Source organism: Phyllopteryx taeniolatus, chromosome 3 (genome assembly GCF_024500385.1).
Source record: "Phyllopteryx taeniolatus isolate TA_2022b chromosome 3, UOR_Ptae_1.2, whole genome shotgun sequence".
Taxonomy (NCBI): domain Eukaryota; kingdom Metazoa; phylum Chordata; class Actinopteri; order Syngnathiformes; family Syngnathidae; genus Phyllopteryx; species Phyllopteryx taeniolatus.
The window spans coordinates 9,366,775-9,381,091 of record NC_084504.1 but is presented as its reverse complement, the minus strand read 5'-3'; the positions used below and the strand labels follow the sequence as shown (position 1 = coordinate 9,381,091).

Genomic DNA, 14,317 nt, shown 5'->3' with positions numbered 1-14,317 from the left:
TTCAAAGTCTGCAGAATTATTTTTACCCTATGACACAATGACCTGGAATATCTGTTCCGCGGTAATGTTCTTGACATTTTAAAAAATAAGAAATTCAGACAAATTGTTCCGTAGTGAATTTCTTAAGGTTGGCAGCTCTGCAGTCAGAGTTGTAATGAAATTTTACTAATAATTTGCATAGTAATTTCTTTTGGTGTTTTGGCTTTTGGTTTTCAGCCTTCAGTTCCCCGTTTTTGGTTTCGGTCAAGAGTTTTCATTATAGTGCATCACTAAGTTATGTGCTTACCAAATTTCATGTTGCCAAAGGAAACTGGCTTCAGGGGATGAATTTTCAAACAAATTCCAGGCAAAATTGAAGCCACTAAGCTCCAGTTAGTCAAGGCTAGACAGGAACATTGTTCTGAAATCACGAGTAACAACAACAAAACTCACACTCGGTTTACTGTGGTTGACAAGCTCACAAACCCCCCTAATCACACAGCTCCATAACTCCTCAGAACAGATAAATGCAATGAATTTGCTTGCTATTTTAGTGAAAACATACAAGTCAAAGATCAGCACAAATCATCATCAATCATTAAAACTAACATGCAAGAATTTAATAGAGTTGACCATAAAAAACTAGAGAAAACAGTTCAGAAGCTGAAAGCATCAACTAGCTCTCTTGACTCAATAACATCTGACATTGTCAAAACGATTGTGAAGTCTGTGCTAGCTGATTTGCAGCATATACATAAACAATTGCTCACTTCTGTCAGGAGGGTTTTGAAGGTAGTAACTTTTGAAAGCACCTGCCATTAAGCCACTTCTAAAAAAGAGAACACTGGATGCCTCCGTTTTCGCAAACCACAGACCCATCTCAAACCTCCCCTTCATAGCCAATATTGTCGAGAAAGTGTTTTTTTAATCTACTCAGCAATTTCTTGAATTTAAATTGAGTTTTTGACAAATTTCAATCAGGTTTCCCACCTCATCACAGTACAGAATTAGCTCTTATCGAAGTGATAAATGTTAAACCGGTAAGATTGAACACTGACTCGGGAAAGTTGTCAGTTCTTGTCGTGTTGAATCTCAGCTGGGTGTTTGATACATCCATCCAGCCATCCATTTTCCATACTGCTTAGTCTCACAAGAGTCGCGGGTGTGCTGGTGCCTATCCCAGCTGACTTAATAGATCACAAAATACTACTGAACAGGTTGGAAATGTGGGTAGAGCTCAATGGAACAGTCCTTAATTGGTGGAGGAAAGGAGTCATTTCATATCCATTGGAAATTTTCAATCTGATCTAAGGGTCCTCAAGGGTCAGTTCTTGGACCCCCCCCCTTTTTTTTTTTTTTAACCCTGTACATGCTACCCTTTGGTCAAATTCATCAGAACTTTAATGTTGACTGTCGTAGCTATGCAGATGACACTGTTACATCTATTGTTGTCTCCAGATAACGACAGTTCATTTGAGGTGTTATGTCACTGTCTAAAACAAATAAGTGGATGAACCAACATTTCCTTCAATTAAACTACAACAAAACCGACGCAATTATTTTTGGCAGTAAAGAAAAGAGGATTGCTGTTAGTAAATACCTGGAGTCACTCTCATTAAAAACCACAGACCAAGTCCGAAACCTTGGCGTGCTGATAAGTCTGATCTTTCAACAGTCATATCAAATCAATCACTAAAACAGCCTTCTACCAGCTGAAGAAAATATCCAGAGTGAGGGTTGCATGTTCCAAGCAGACGAAGAGAAGCTCATCCATGCTTTTATCACTAGAAGACTTCACTATTGTAATGGTCTTCTGACTGGATTCGCCCCAAAAGAGCACTAAACAGCTGCAGCTCTGGTTCTGACCAGAACAAAGAGATCAGAGCATTCATTCATTTTCATTCATCTTCAGTTCCGCTATCATATTACTCCAATTCTAAAGTCTATACACTGGCTCAAAGTGAGCTATAGAACAGACTTTAAATTTCTGCTACTGGTCTATAAATCACAAAATGGTCTACATCCTGAACACAAAGAAATGCTAATGGAATACAGTATAATCCCAGTTAATCAGTAGATTAATCACCACAGCAATTACCCACATGGAACCGTATGGAGCATATGTATCCTTTATTGGAGGTTGATAATAATGACGATGACGATGTTGTTTTAACTGATTTGTTTCCTGATACAGATGATTACGATGTTTAAACTACAACATTCATGTATGACAAGTTTACTCTGAGTGTAAATGTATTTGTTTCATAAAAATGATTCTACAGTTAAAAATCGAAATGAAGTGACTGTAAGATGATATGAGAATTTGTGCAAATACATGATAAACAGGAGGGAAATGTTAAATATATTTTAGAAGTTATCATTTATTTGCTTAGCTTGCATTAGTATTATGGACGATTTTAGATGTCTCGCCTTCAAAAAGATGACTCAGCATCATCCGATGGAAGGGCGCCTGGACCAAGGACGTGATCGGATGTGGTCGGGGACGTGACAGGTGTTGGTCCAATGTTTTGTGTTGTGTCTTATTGCTTAGAACATTATGTCTGGGAAAAACCCTCCTATTTTCAAATATTTTGTGTTGTGTCTTGTAGCTTAGTACGTTATGTCTTGTAAACTTAGAAACCTCCCTATTTTCAAATAAATGCAGGAGCGACGGGAGAGATTGTTTAGAGCGTCTTGAGAGGCTGTGATCTGAACAATCTCCCATACGCCCTCCTCATGAGAAAAAGAAACCAGCGTCTTCATTCCTTTTGTGTCTATTTTTCATAATGTTGGGTAAGATAAATCCAACACACTGTACATTTTTAGTAGTTTCAGTAAGCTGTGTTTTGTTTTTCTGTACTTTGTTTATATGTGCCATGCGATTGGCTGGCGACCAGTTCAGGGTGTACCCCACCTCTCACCCAGAGTCAGCTGGGATAGGCTCCAGCTCGCCTGTGACTCTCGTAAGGATAAGTGGTAAGGAAAATGGATGAATGGATGGATGTTCTTAATTTATTTTGCTCTCTTTTTTAAATGCTTTTTATGTAAAGCACATAGAGTGGAGTGGACCTTGTGTATGAAATGCGTTCTATAAATAAATTTGCTTTGCCTAGTTACTCAGCTAAGGACCCAGGCGCCAAGTTTACGCCCTGAGCATTATGGCCGTCCAAATAAACAAGTCTGCAGGCTGCTTATGAATGATGCATTGAAATGTGCTGACACTGCAGTTTAGAAATAAACCACTTTGGAATCAGCCAGCTGCCTTCGGGGCTTCTGGTACCTCTGAGCACACATCTTGTTGTGCACTGAACAAGCTGATAAATACATGTACGTGTTGACACACACTCCAAACATAGAACAGGAAGTGAGCGCACTGGTAGGGTGGCTGACAGGAAGTAGGGAGGCGGTGGTGGGGGTGGTTGTTGCCAAACAGTTGTCTCGTCTTACATTCAGAGGTTTAAGTGCTTAAATGCATATTTAGCATCACAGATTTTATCCTGTCCAAGCTGAATTTGAGCAACAGGCAGGGAACACAGGACTGGTCCCCAGTCAATCCCAGGGCATAAATAGACAAACATAAATTCCCACTCACATTCACAATTTTGGACAATTTAGTTTAATTTTGGAGTGTGGGAGGAAGAGAGAGTACCTAGGGAAAACCCACACCGGCATGGGAAGAACATGTAAATTGAGATTCAAACCCAGATCCTCTGGACTGTGATGCAGATGTGGTAACCACTAGCATCACATGCTAACCCAAAATATTTTATAATAGTAAATATTGTTTTCAAATTTAAAATCACAACAACTGTGTCAACTGTGTCATCACACATATAATATGCAAATAGATACCCGATACCTTGACTTACAGTACATGCCTCAGTTTTTTTAGTAGAGCCCGATAGATAGGGGATTTTTTGGGGCCAATGCTAATCATATCGGGGCCGAAAAAAGCAGATAACCACTATATTGGCAGATACATGAAACGAGAACACTGAGATAAACAGAATACATACTGTACGTGCAAACAAATTCTGTAACTTAGTCGATTTTTGTTTCAATAATTCTTGGAAAGCTGCTGCAAGCGGGCCAAAATGTTCTTCCTCTGGGACAAAATCTGTGTTACGCGTAAGCTGCAGTACTTCACTTGAGTGAAATGAAAAAAGGAGCAAACAAACTAAGGCACTGTCAGACCCTTGCATGTGGGCAAGGAGAGCCACAGTCACCGATGCACTTAGAGCAGTTTATTGAACAGGACAGTCAAACAGAAAAAAACGTTAGCTTAATAGCATATTTTCCTATGTCGTATTTGAACGTTTTTGGAAAACAAAACAAACAAAATTTTTTAGCAAGCACATTGGTATTTTTTCTTGATATCGTTAGCCTAATAGCACAATCGCCAGTCATTTTTCACTTACTGTCACAATGGCAATAAAAATACTAATGTGCTTATAAAAATTGTGTTTTCAGAAAACATTCAAATATGACCTAGGAAAATATGGTATTAATGTAACAAAAATACAAAATGAGAACACTCGAACAACTCAATGCTCACACTGAACTAACATCCAACTCCAGCTTCTTGTGTCACTCACTAGCCCACGCTCCTTGAAGGTACACATTCAACACTCTATAAAGGCAGTACGCACAGTAATTCACACTCTTTTATTAGGTTTCATAATATACACTGATATTGTACTTTATTAAAAATGTTGTTTTTTGGGTGGCTGGAACAGATTAAAGGCATTTTAATTCCAATGGGGAAAAAAAGATATCACATGCGAGCAAATTGACTTACGAGATTGGTCACGAATCAAATTAAACTCATCAGTCAAGGTACCACTGTATTAAAGTAGTAACAGTATGAGTTGAACCCTCACTCCTTATACTGGCTGGGGTCCAAACTCTCTCACCTTCAAATCAAACAAAGTCCTCACCTCAAAAGAGGGCAAATGGAGGCCTGAAATTGTTTTCGCCAGAGACGTGCCGCAATTTTTTTTATTTATTTTTTTTTTTTACAAGAGGGAGGGAAGTGAAGGTAAACAAGGGTAGGGCGAGGCCGTGAGGAGGAAGAGGTGTAACCTGTCAGGGCAGAGTAGCGGCAAGAAACACACAGGCGGGACAAACCAGCCCTGCAACAACACACTCACACAGACACTTACCCATATATCAGCCTTAGTGGTGATGGCTTTCCCTGCATACAAGTTAATCATCTCTGGCGCCCGGTACGAGAGAGTTGTGTACCTGTGGGTTTAAAAGTAGGAGACGGTGAGTGACAGGAAGACGTTTTAATGACAAAGGAGTTGACTAACTACTGGACGTAAACATCTCTTTTAAAAATTGCCACGGACGTACAATAAATACATAACAAAAAAGACAAACGTACACTTTTGTGTCATAGGTGTAGTGTTAAATATTGTGAAAGGTTTAAGTGGACTTCTTAGAATGTCCGTGGCTGAACGAGGGATGTAATGGTACGCCAAAAGTCAATTGTTTTAAGGTCACTGTTCGGTTCATATTCGCTACAGCAAGGGAACAAAAACCAAACTGCTAATTTTTTGTACAAACAAGAACAGATTAAATGAAAATTAAACAAGAAACATGGTGCTACACAGTTACAATTGCACTATATTGCACTAGAGTCAGACCACTACCGTAATGCGGTAGACTAGTGTTGCACCAAGTACCGGTACCAGTACCGGACCGAAGTATTTTGATGTTAATCAGATCTCAAACGTCAAAATGAAAACTCAGCACTATTTTCCAAACAAACAAATAACTTTGCTGATAGACTGAATTGAATAGTTTGTATGGACAATAGTTTTGGTTTCTATTTTGTGCAATGTACTTGTGTACACGTACAAGGTATACATGTAAGAAGAAATGAAATTACGTCTTCTCTTGCATGCTATTTATATTCCCCATATCCTCAATTGCTGCTGAAACGATGCAAATTTCCTCATTGTGGGACTAATAAAGGTTATCTTATATTACAAATATGTATTAACAGTAACAATATACTTTTAAGCTGTCCACAATCTGAAGTGACGTGTTCAGTGACGTACTAATTCATTTCCGGTTCAGACGTGGTGTACTGTGTGGACGTGTATTATTTTGTATTTATACCTCTAAACACGTATTAATGGGACTGTTATTTTGTTGTTCAAAGTTGGTTACTCGGCACGAAAATGGTGTGCCAGCCATACCTATGTGACAAGTGTAGTTTGACCATATCATTTATTTCGATGTTTTGCGACTGCTTGTACAGATAGATTAGTGATTAGCATGGCTTTGGCATCGTCTTCTCCGGAAAGATCAGTGTTACGGCCATAACGAGTCAACGTTCAGTGATTTCCGTAACGAAATACAGACGTTCCGTAACATTTGGCAGCTCTGTATATATATGATCATGCAGGCATTGATGTAATTGTTTAAAAAAAATACTAATGTTAAGAATGGGCTAATTCCATTGTTACATAATTTTTCCAATTTATCAAAAGATTTTGGATTAAAAAATATATAAATGTATTTTAAGTTGTTTTGTCAGTTTTCATTCCACTGCTTTTACTAATGTTTGAGAGTTTTTCCGCAGTATCGTTTCAGTACCAGTATCGAGGTACTTTATGCAGGTATAGTATTTAAGTCAGAATTTTAGTATCGTGACAAAACCACGGAGACAGTTACTGAAATGTGCTAGACAGTTTCCAGAACACGACAGTTACAGCATGTAATAGACAGCTAGTAGAACGTGAAATACAGTTAAAGGAACAGACCGGACTAACTGGAATGCAGTTTTGATATTTACCGTAATGCGCTAGAGAGTTACCAGAGCATGGTAGACAGTTACTGGTAATTGGATTTTACTAGACAGTTACTGGTTACTAGATCGTGGTAGGCAATTACCGGAACGCACTAGAAAGTCACTCCGACGCATTTGACAGTTTTCTGTCTTCTTTCGGCATAATTTGCAAAAATGCTTAAATCCCGAGTGTCTGTGACAAACTTCAATGACATCTTTGAAGTCATTTTCAAACTGCCATAAATATCATCTTGACATTGCTGCAGCAGCGTTCCAAGATTTATTGAACTCACTTCTTTATCTCGTCCTCCACAGCGGTCACGCCATCTTTGTGCGGCTGCAGAACTTTGTGGGTGGCGCTGCCAAAGTCACAGAGCACGTAGCTGCCCTGGTCATTTAGCAGGATGTTCTCCACCTGCCGAGGAGTACCATGTTGGTTACTATGTACAGTATTTATATAGAGTGAGATTATGTGGGTGTACCTAATGTTGTGGCCAGTGACATTTAAGATAATGCTGTCCTGAAAAAAAATAAAAATAGGATGGGTGGAATAGTGAATACATTTTGTTTCGCTAGGTGTTTGTCCCCCTGCAGTGACATCACACACATACGAGGTAACTTTGTAAAAAGGCTCATTTAGATTACATCATCTCTAGGAGGTGTTCAGATTTGAAGTTCTCCTGGAAACAACCCTACAATGGATAGTTCTTGCATCTTTTTGGACATTGTTGTTAGTCCACACTTGATAAAAATGCCTACCAATTTTTTTGTTACTAAGTGAAACGGGCTCTGAGGGCTGAATTAAAAACAAAAACAAAACAAAACACTGTTGGAGGAATTCAACTTTGTAGAACCCCTGGAAAGAGCCAATCATGAGACTAAAATGGCTGCTTCAAACCAAAACGTCAGACTTCCTGTGTGTTTTTGGCATGGGTTCTTGCAACTTTTTTGTGTGGTTACTCATTATAGACATGCCTTCCAAATTTCATGTTGCTAAGTAAAACGAGCTTCGGGGGCTGAATTTCAAAATACTCTCTTGGAAGAGTTCCTCTTTGTGGAAACCCTGGAAACAGCCAAACATGACCCCAAAATGGCAGCTTCAAACCAAAATGGTAGACTTCCTGTGTTTATTCCAATTTGGTTGCTTAAGGCTTTTTTGTGGGTCTACTCATGACAGGCCTTTCTAATTTCATGTTGCTGGCTTTGTGAATTTTCCAAATTTCTTGGAGCAGCTGGTCTTTGTAGAACCTCTGGAAACAGCAAAAATTGTCCCTAAAATGGCCACTTCAAACCAAAATGGCAGCGATCCTGTGTCTTTTTGGGCATGGCTCCTTGAGACTCCTTTGTGCATCTACTCATGATGGACATGCCTTCCAAATTTCATGGTGCTAAGTAGAGAGGGCTCCTTCTTGTGGTTGAGTTTTATGGCAAATTATCATGCGTAACCACCATGCTATGTCATGACAAACCTTTGGGGGGAAAAAAACCTGCCGCCAACCATCCACAGTCATCTGGCTTGTAGCCATTTTCAAACCTACTCTGCAGATGGAGGTCAGCTGAAGGGTTCAAAGTTGTGCCACTTAGCCACTGAAGTGGTTTTGTGAGAGGAGAATGAGGAGCAAGGGACGTGGGAGGCTGGTTGGGTGTTTCTGCATCAGAGGAAGGAAATAAGCTAACATGAGCTGCCAACGGAAGGAGGAAGGGGAGCGGGATAGCAAGAGGAAGTAGAGGCGCTGGAATGATCCAGAAAGTCTTGTGCTGACCAAGCAAATTTATGATTCCATTAAGCTCAGTTCCCTCATACATTTATGAAAAACTCCTCTCCCCTACACTGATGAAAAAAACACCTCCATAAATAAAAGCTCCCTTGTAAACTTATGACTAAACTATTTGTGTGATCGCTCACGTAATAAAGCTAGCTGCTAAATGCTAATGTAAACAAGCCTCTGAAGCACTTTTTATCTCATCTGTGATCGACAAACTACTATCTTGTTATCTTCCTGCCTCGTTCACGGAGCGAAGACAAAAACACAGGCAATCAACTGCCACCACGATCGTAACGCGGCCCACGGCGTTGTTTTCTGTACGTTACAGGAATGACACTCTTTAGCGTGATACATACATTATTACATGCACCCACTCGATAACGTCCTTCATCTTCAGGTGATTTTACACAGATATGGCTGTCTTCATTGCAACATCTTTCATACACGTTTTGCAGACTACTGTTGTTTCCATATGACATATGTTACACGGCCTTTTTGGGACTATTTCTTGCTCGCTAGTCGCTAGCATGTCCTCCATGTTGTCTCCATGCAACAAGAGCGGCCACGGACTAGAAAAAATTAAATTGATGAGCTCTGTTTTCTATATCGACCATTAATAAAATATTGATCTAATCGAACTCCTCCGGGTATTGTCCAGCACTAGTCTTAAACGTATCATTAACATCCCTCGCTCGCCATCTGCAGTTGAGTAAGTAACTGCACCAGAGAATGGCGGTTTACCTTGAGGTCCCGGTGGATGACGGGAGTCTTGCACTGGTGTAGCCGCGCCACAGCCTCGCATGTGTCGCAGAAGATGTGCAGGACCTCGGCCTCACTGAAGCCCACATTCAGACGCAGGTTCATCTGCTTCACCACCTGGCCCGCTACAACACAACACCACCACCACAACAACATAGTTAAGCCTTCACCCTGGTAGAGTTCACACTATGTAACCATTTTGTGGACGCAAAGTACCTTTGCAGTACTCCATGAGGATGAGGACCTCCCACACGCTGTCTGATACGGTGTTGACAGCAGAGTCCAAGTAGCCCACGATGTTCTTGTGGCCTGACAGCTCCTTCTGCATGGGGCATAAAGACAATAATAACCTTAAAAGCATTCGGCAGCACTTCTTTTTTTAAGACTTCATGTCAGTAAGCATAAGCTTCTAAAAGATTAAAGCCACAACTGGCTAATTTACCATGTGTGCCCATAAGTTAAAAATTGTGCTTAAACGTTTTAAAACAAACTGTTCTAAAAGATGAAATTCAAATGTATTATACTACAAAGTTAAACTGTACTTAATGAACGTAATGTACGAGATAATAAAAAGCTGCAGTCATTAGGGACAGTTTGAACATTTAATTGCTTCTTTAACGTACCATTGGATGGAGCACGTGTACCAGTGTTACCCCTACATAGGCTTTACTTGGGTGGCCCGCTGAAGTATATTGATAGCCGCCTGAGAAGATGAAACTAGAATTCCCCCACCATCCCTCCCCACCCCCAAGAAGAAAAAAAAAAGAAAAAAAACATGCGCGCTCATTCCAGGGCAGAATGTGATCAATTTTGCCTCTAATTTTTCAACGGTGCACCTAAAAAAACGTTGCACTTGTGCCACCCAGCCGTTCCATGGGGTGGGGGCAAGGGGGTGTCTCCAGTGATGTGTCAGTTGCTAACGTAATGGCTCTTAATGATTCTTTGAAGTAAATGACAGACGCGCTTCCCCCCCCCCCCCCCCCCCTTCTCCCTTGCACTGCGGGGCAAAGAGCGACGTCACAAACAGCTCTGCAGGTGCACGGGGCGTGCATGTGCTTGGTCATTGCACTGCACAGAGGAGCGGTGGCAATTACCCAGAATTATACAGCACACACACACAAGAGTTGAGAGGAGAGAGGGAAACGAGAATTAAGAGTACAAGCATAAACTCACGAATGAATCTAAAAAATACTAGTTAAGAAAATGAGTGACAGCAGGAAAAGAAGAAAAATATGGACATTTCAATTTTATTGACAAATCAAAGGCAGAGTATAGAGTCTGCAAGAAAAAATATCTCAGCTGGCTCCATAAATAACCTACACAGGCATATTAGGACTGCCAACCCATCAGTGCAATGGGAAGAAAAAAACCCACATACAACAATGAATGCCAGAATTTCCGTTACGCCGTACCACACGTTGAGAATAGTGTAGCGGATCCGTATAAGGTGCATGCAGATGACACAAATGTGACGATAACAACGATGACATCGCTCACCGCTGGCCGGTTGACAGACTTGATATGGCTCCCCTTTGTGTGTCACTCAACTCAGCTCAAAACATGTAAGGTAATGAACAGGTACTCTCCTTTTTTGGTTCATATATCCATACAATACATAGTGAATACATAGTTATAGTTACAGCTAAATAAACCAAAATATTTTTTTCCCTTTTCTTTCCTTCTGTCTGGCCAGCCATCTGTCAGTCTAATATTTTGACTATGACTGCCACAGATCCAAGCAAGTGGCTTGTAGTGGAAGCAGGTGATATGTGTGGAATACTTCTCAATGGAAATAACCACAAATCTGAACGTCCACTCGAGAAGTTTGCAATTTAGGAGCAAGGGAAGGAAAACATGCATAAGTACTTGAATTTGTTATTTATTTTTACTATAATGAACATCAAGGCTATTTAAGTTAAAAAATAAAAATTTAAAAAGGCCACACTACAGCATGTGCCTCATGAATGGTTTTATGTACATTGTGCTGCATCTACTATAACCTTAGAAGCAGTATTATGCACTGCACTTGCTTTAAAAACGAAATTAAAACTAACAGAATTAGCAGGAAAAAAAGTCAAAACGAAATAAAAACTAACTATGATGGAAAATTCAACATATACCCTGGTCTGGAGTCACAGCTGGACACTTGCTCAATACTACAGTGCATTTAAATACAGGTAGACTTCATATAAATGAGTGTGAAAAAGGGAAATGTGCGCTAGTCTCCACGTTACATGTAATGTATTTTTTTAACATCACAATATATCGCAGGGTTTTTATAAAAAAACAAATTATAATTAATTAAAAAAAAAAAAAAAAAAAAAAGTGGACACTATAGCCTATTTTAAACCTTTCCACACACTATATATTAAATAAAGTATGTGTGTGTGTACATACGGAGAGAGGCATCATGCTCAATGACATATTAGCAATATGATGAAGAGGCTTTTTCAGCTTTACATGCATGATGCGGATAATGTAATGTTATTACTTATTATTATTATGTCCTAGAATAAATAGCTAAAACTGAGATTTCAGTCTCATCTCACAGTAAAACAATCAATTTTGCAATTCTTTCATTAAACAATTCTGGTATGCAATTCTGGTATCACAACAATGGTCAATAATTGACCATTGTCACTTTAAAACGCGGTTACAATGATATCATTAGGTTCAATGTGTTACATGTTAGATCAGGAAATCAATATTTATAATTAAGGAGGAGAAAATAAAAAAATAAAACAAATAATAAAACAAAAAAACAATCACAAAGTATCGGTATTTTCATCAAAACAAATGCCCCAAAAGTAATCGTATCATTAATTCATTCATTTTCCGTACCGCTTATCCTCATTAGGGTCAACGGGCGTGTTGGAGCCTATCCCAGCTGACTCTGGGCAAGAGGCGGGGTAACACCCTAAACTGGTCGCCAGCCAATCGCAGGGCACATAGAAACAACCAACTATTTGCACTCACATTCCCACCTACGGGTAATTTAGAGTCTTCAATTAACCTACCTTAAATGTTTTGGGGATGTGGGAGTAAACCGGAGTCTGTATCATATCGAATCAAAATTGTCTGGTATCACCCATCACTATGGAGCAGCTGAGAGTGATCCACCTCTCCACAATGGGGGCACTGCTCGGCACAAAACGGATGAAGGAAACGTTCGCTCACTCCAACAGGGCTCGCCCTATGGGCAATATTTTTGCTTGTTCTGTGGTTCATAAATGAAATAGTTTGATAATTGAGGCATTCGTAAAGTGGGGTTCCACGGTATTACTCTACATTCAAATTAGGGCTGTTTTATTGATTGTGTAGAATGCACAAACCTACAGCTAAGAAAGGCAGGAGAAAGAGGGCTTTAATTGAGTGTGGAACAGAAGTCTACAGAAAGGACATGGCATATCACCACAGAGCACCACAAGAAGAGTGTTAGACACCAAGCATCTCTTGCACTCACTTTCAACAGTGAATAGGGTAGGAGCGTTATTTTGAGGGGCAAAACAATCTCTCTCTTTTTTTTTCAATTTATTGGCATAGATCTTTTTATACTTGAAACGATGAGTCCCAGCATGCACATGTCTGGAAATAATGAGTATCAGCCATGGAACAACAAATTCCTGTCATTTATAATCATGGAATACAGACAGTAATCCTCTGCTATATCACAGTTCTTGCTTCACTATGCCACTACTGTATTTTCACAACCATAGGGTGCACAGTTTTAAAAGGCGCAGTCTCAGTTACAGGGTCTTCTGTATTTAACACATACATAAGGCGCACCATATTATTGGGTGCAGGCATGCTAAAACATACGGTAGCATGCATGCACGCTAAAACAATGTCCATCCATCCATCCATTCTCTACCGCTTATCCGGGTCGGGTCGCGGGGGCAGTAGCTTCAGCAGGGACGCCCAGACTTCCCTCTCCCCAGCCACTTCATCCAGCTCTTCCGGGGGGATCCCGAGGCGTTCCCAGGCCAGCCGAAGAATGTAGTCTCTCCAGCGTGTCCTGGGTCGTCCCCGGGGTCTCCTCCCGGTGGGACATGCCCGGAACACCTCACCAGGGAGGCATCCGAATCAGATGCCCCAGCCACCTCATCTGGCTCCTCTCAATGCGGAGGAGCAGCGGCTCTACTCTGAGATCCTCCCGGATGACCGAGCTTCTCACCCTATCTCTAAGGGAGAGCCCGGACACCCTGCGGAGGAAACTCATTTCGGCCGCTTGTATCCGGGATCTTGTTCTTTCGGTCACGACCCACAGCTCATGACCATAGGTGACGGTAGGAACGAAGATCGACCGGTAAATTCAGAGCTTCGCCTTTCGGCTTAGCTCTTTCTTTACCACAACGGACCGATACAAAGTCCGCATCACTGCAGACGCTGCACCGATCCGCCTGTCGATCTCCCGTTCCATTCTTCCCTCACTCGTGAACAAGACCCCAAGATACTTGAATTCCTCCACTTGGGGCAGGATCTCATCCCCGACCTGGAGATGGCATGCCACCCTTTCCCGACTGAGGACCTTGGTCTCAGATTTGGAGGTGCTGATTCTCATCCCAGCCGCTTCACACTCGGCTGCGAACTGCTCCAATGAGAGTTGGTCACTGCTTGATGAAGCCAACAGAACCACATCTGCAAAAAGCAGAGATGCAATACTGAGGCCACCAAACCGGACCCCCTCTACGCCTCGGCTGCGCCTAGAAATTCTGTCCATAAAAGTTATGAACAGAATCGGCGACAAAGGGCAGCCTTGGCGGAGTCCAACCCTCACCGGGAACGAGTCCGACTTACTGCCGGATATGCGGACCAAACTCTGACTCCGGTCGTACAGGGACCGAACAGCCCGTATCAGGGGGTTCGGTACCCCATACTCCCGAAGCACTCTCCACAGGACTCCCCGAGGGACACGGTCGAACGCCTTCTCCAAGTCCACAAAACACATGTAGACTGGTTGGGCGAACTCCCATGCACCCTCGAGGACCCTGCCGAGGGTGTAGAGCTGGTCCAC

At 41.3% G+C, this 14,317-nt stretch overlaps 1 protein-coding gene across 2 annotated transcripts in view; it reads right to left on the bottom strand.

Annotated features, from left to right (window-relative positions):
- bmp2k (BMP2 inducible kinase) overlaps nucleotides 1-14,317 on the bottom strand; it is a 70,364-nt gene that overhangs the window by 32,756 nt on the left and 23,291 nt on the right. For both annotated transcript variants that reach the window (XM_061766876.1, XM_061766877.1), the window contains exons 3-6: nucleotides 9,520-9,625; nucleotides 9,286-9,428; nucleotides 7,072-7,193; nucleotides 5,142-5,223 (exon numbers count right to left, since the gene is read on the bottom strand). In XM_061766876.1, the coding sequence (XP_061622860.1) occupies nucleotides 5,142-5,223; nucleotides 7,072-7,193; nucleotides 9,286-9,428; nucleotides 9,520-9,625 (453 nt within the window). The remainder of the gene's footprint in view (nucleotides 1-5,141; nucleotides 5,224-7,071; nucleotides 7,194-9,285; nucleotides 9,429-9,519; nucleotides 9,626-14,317) is intronic.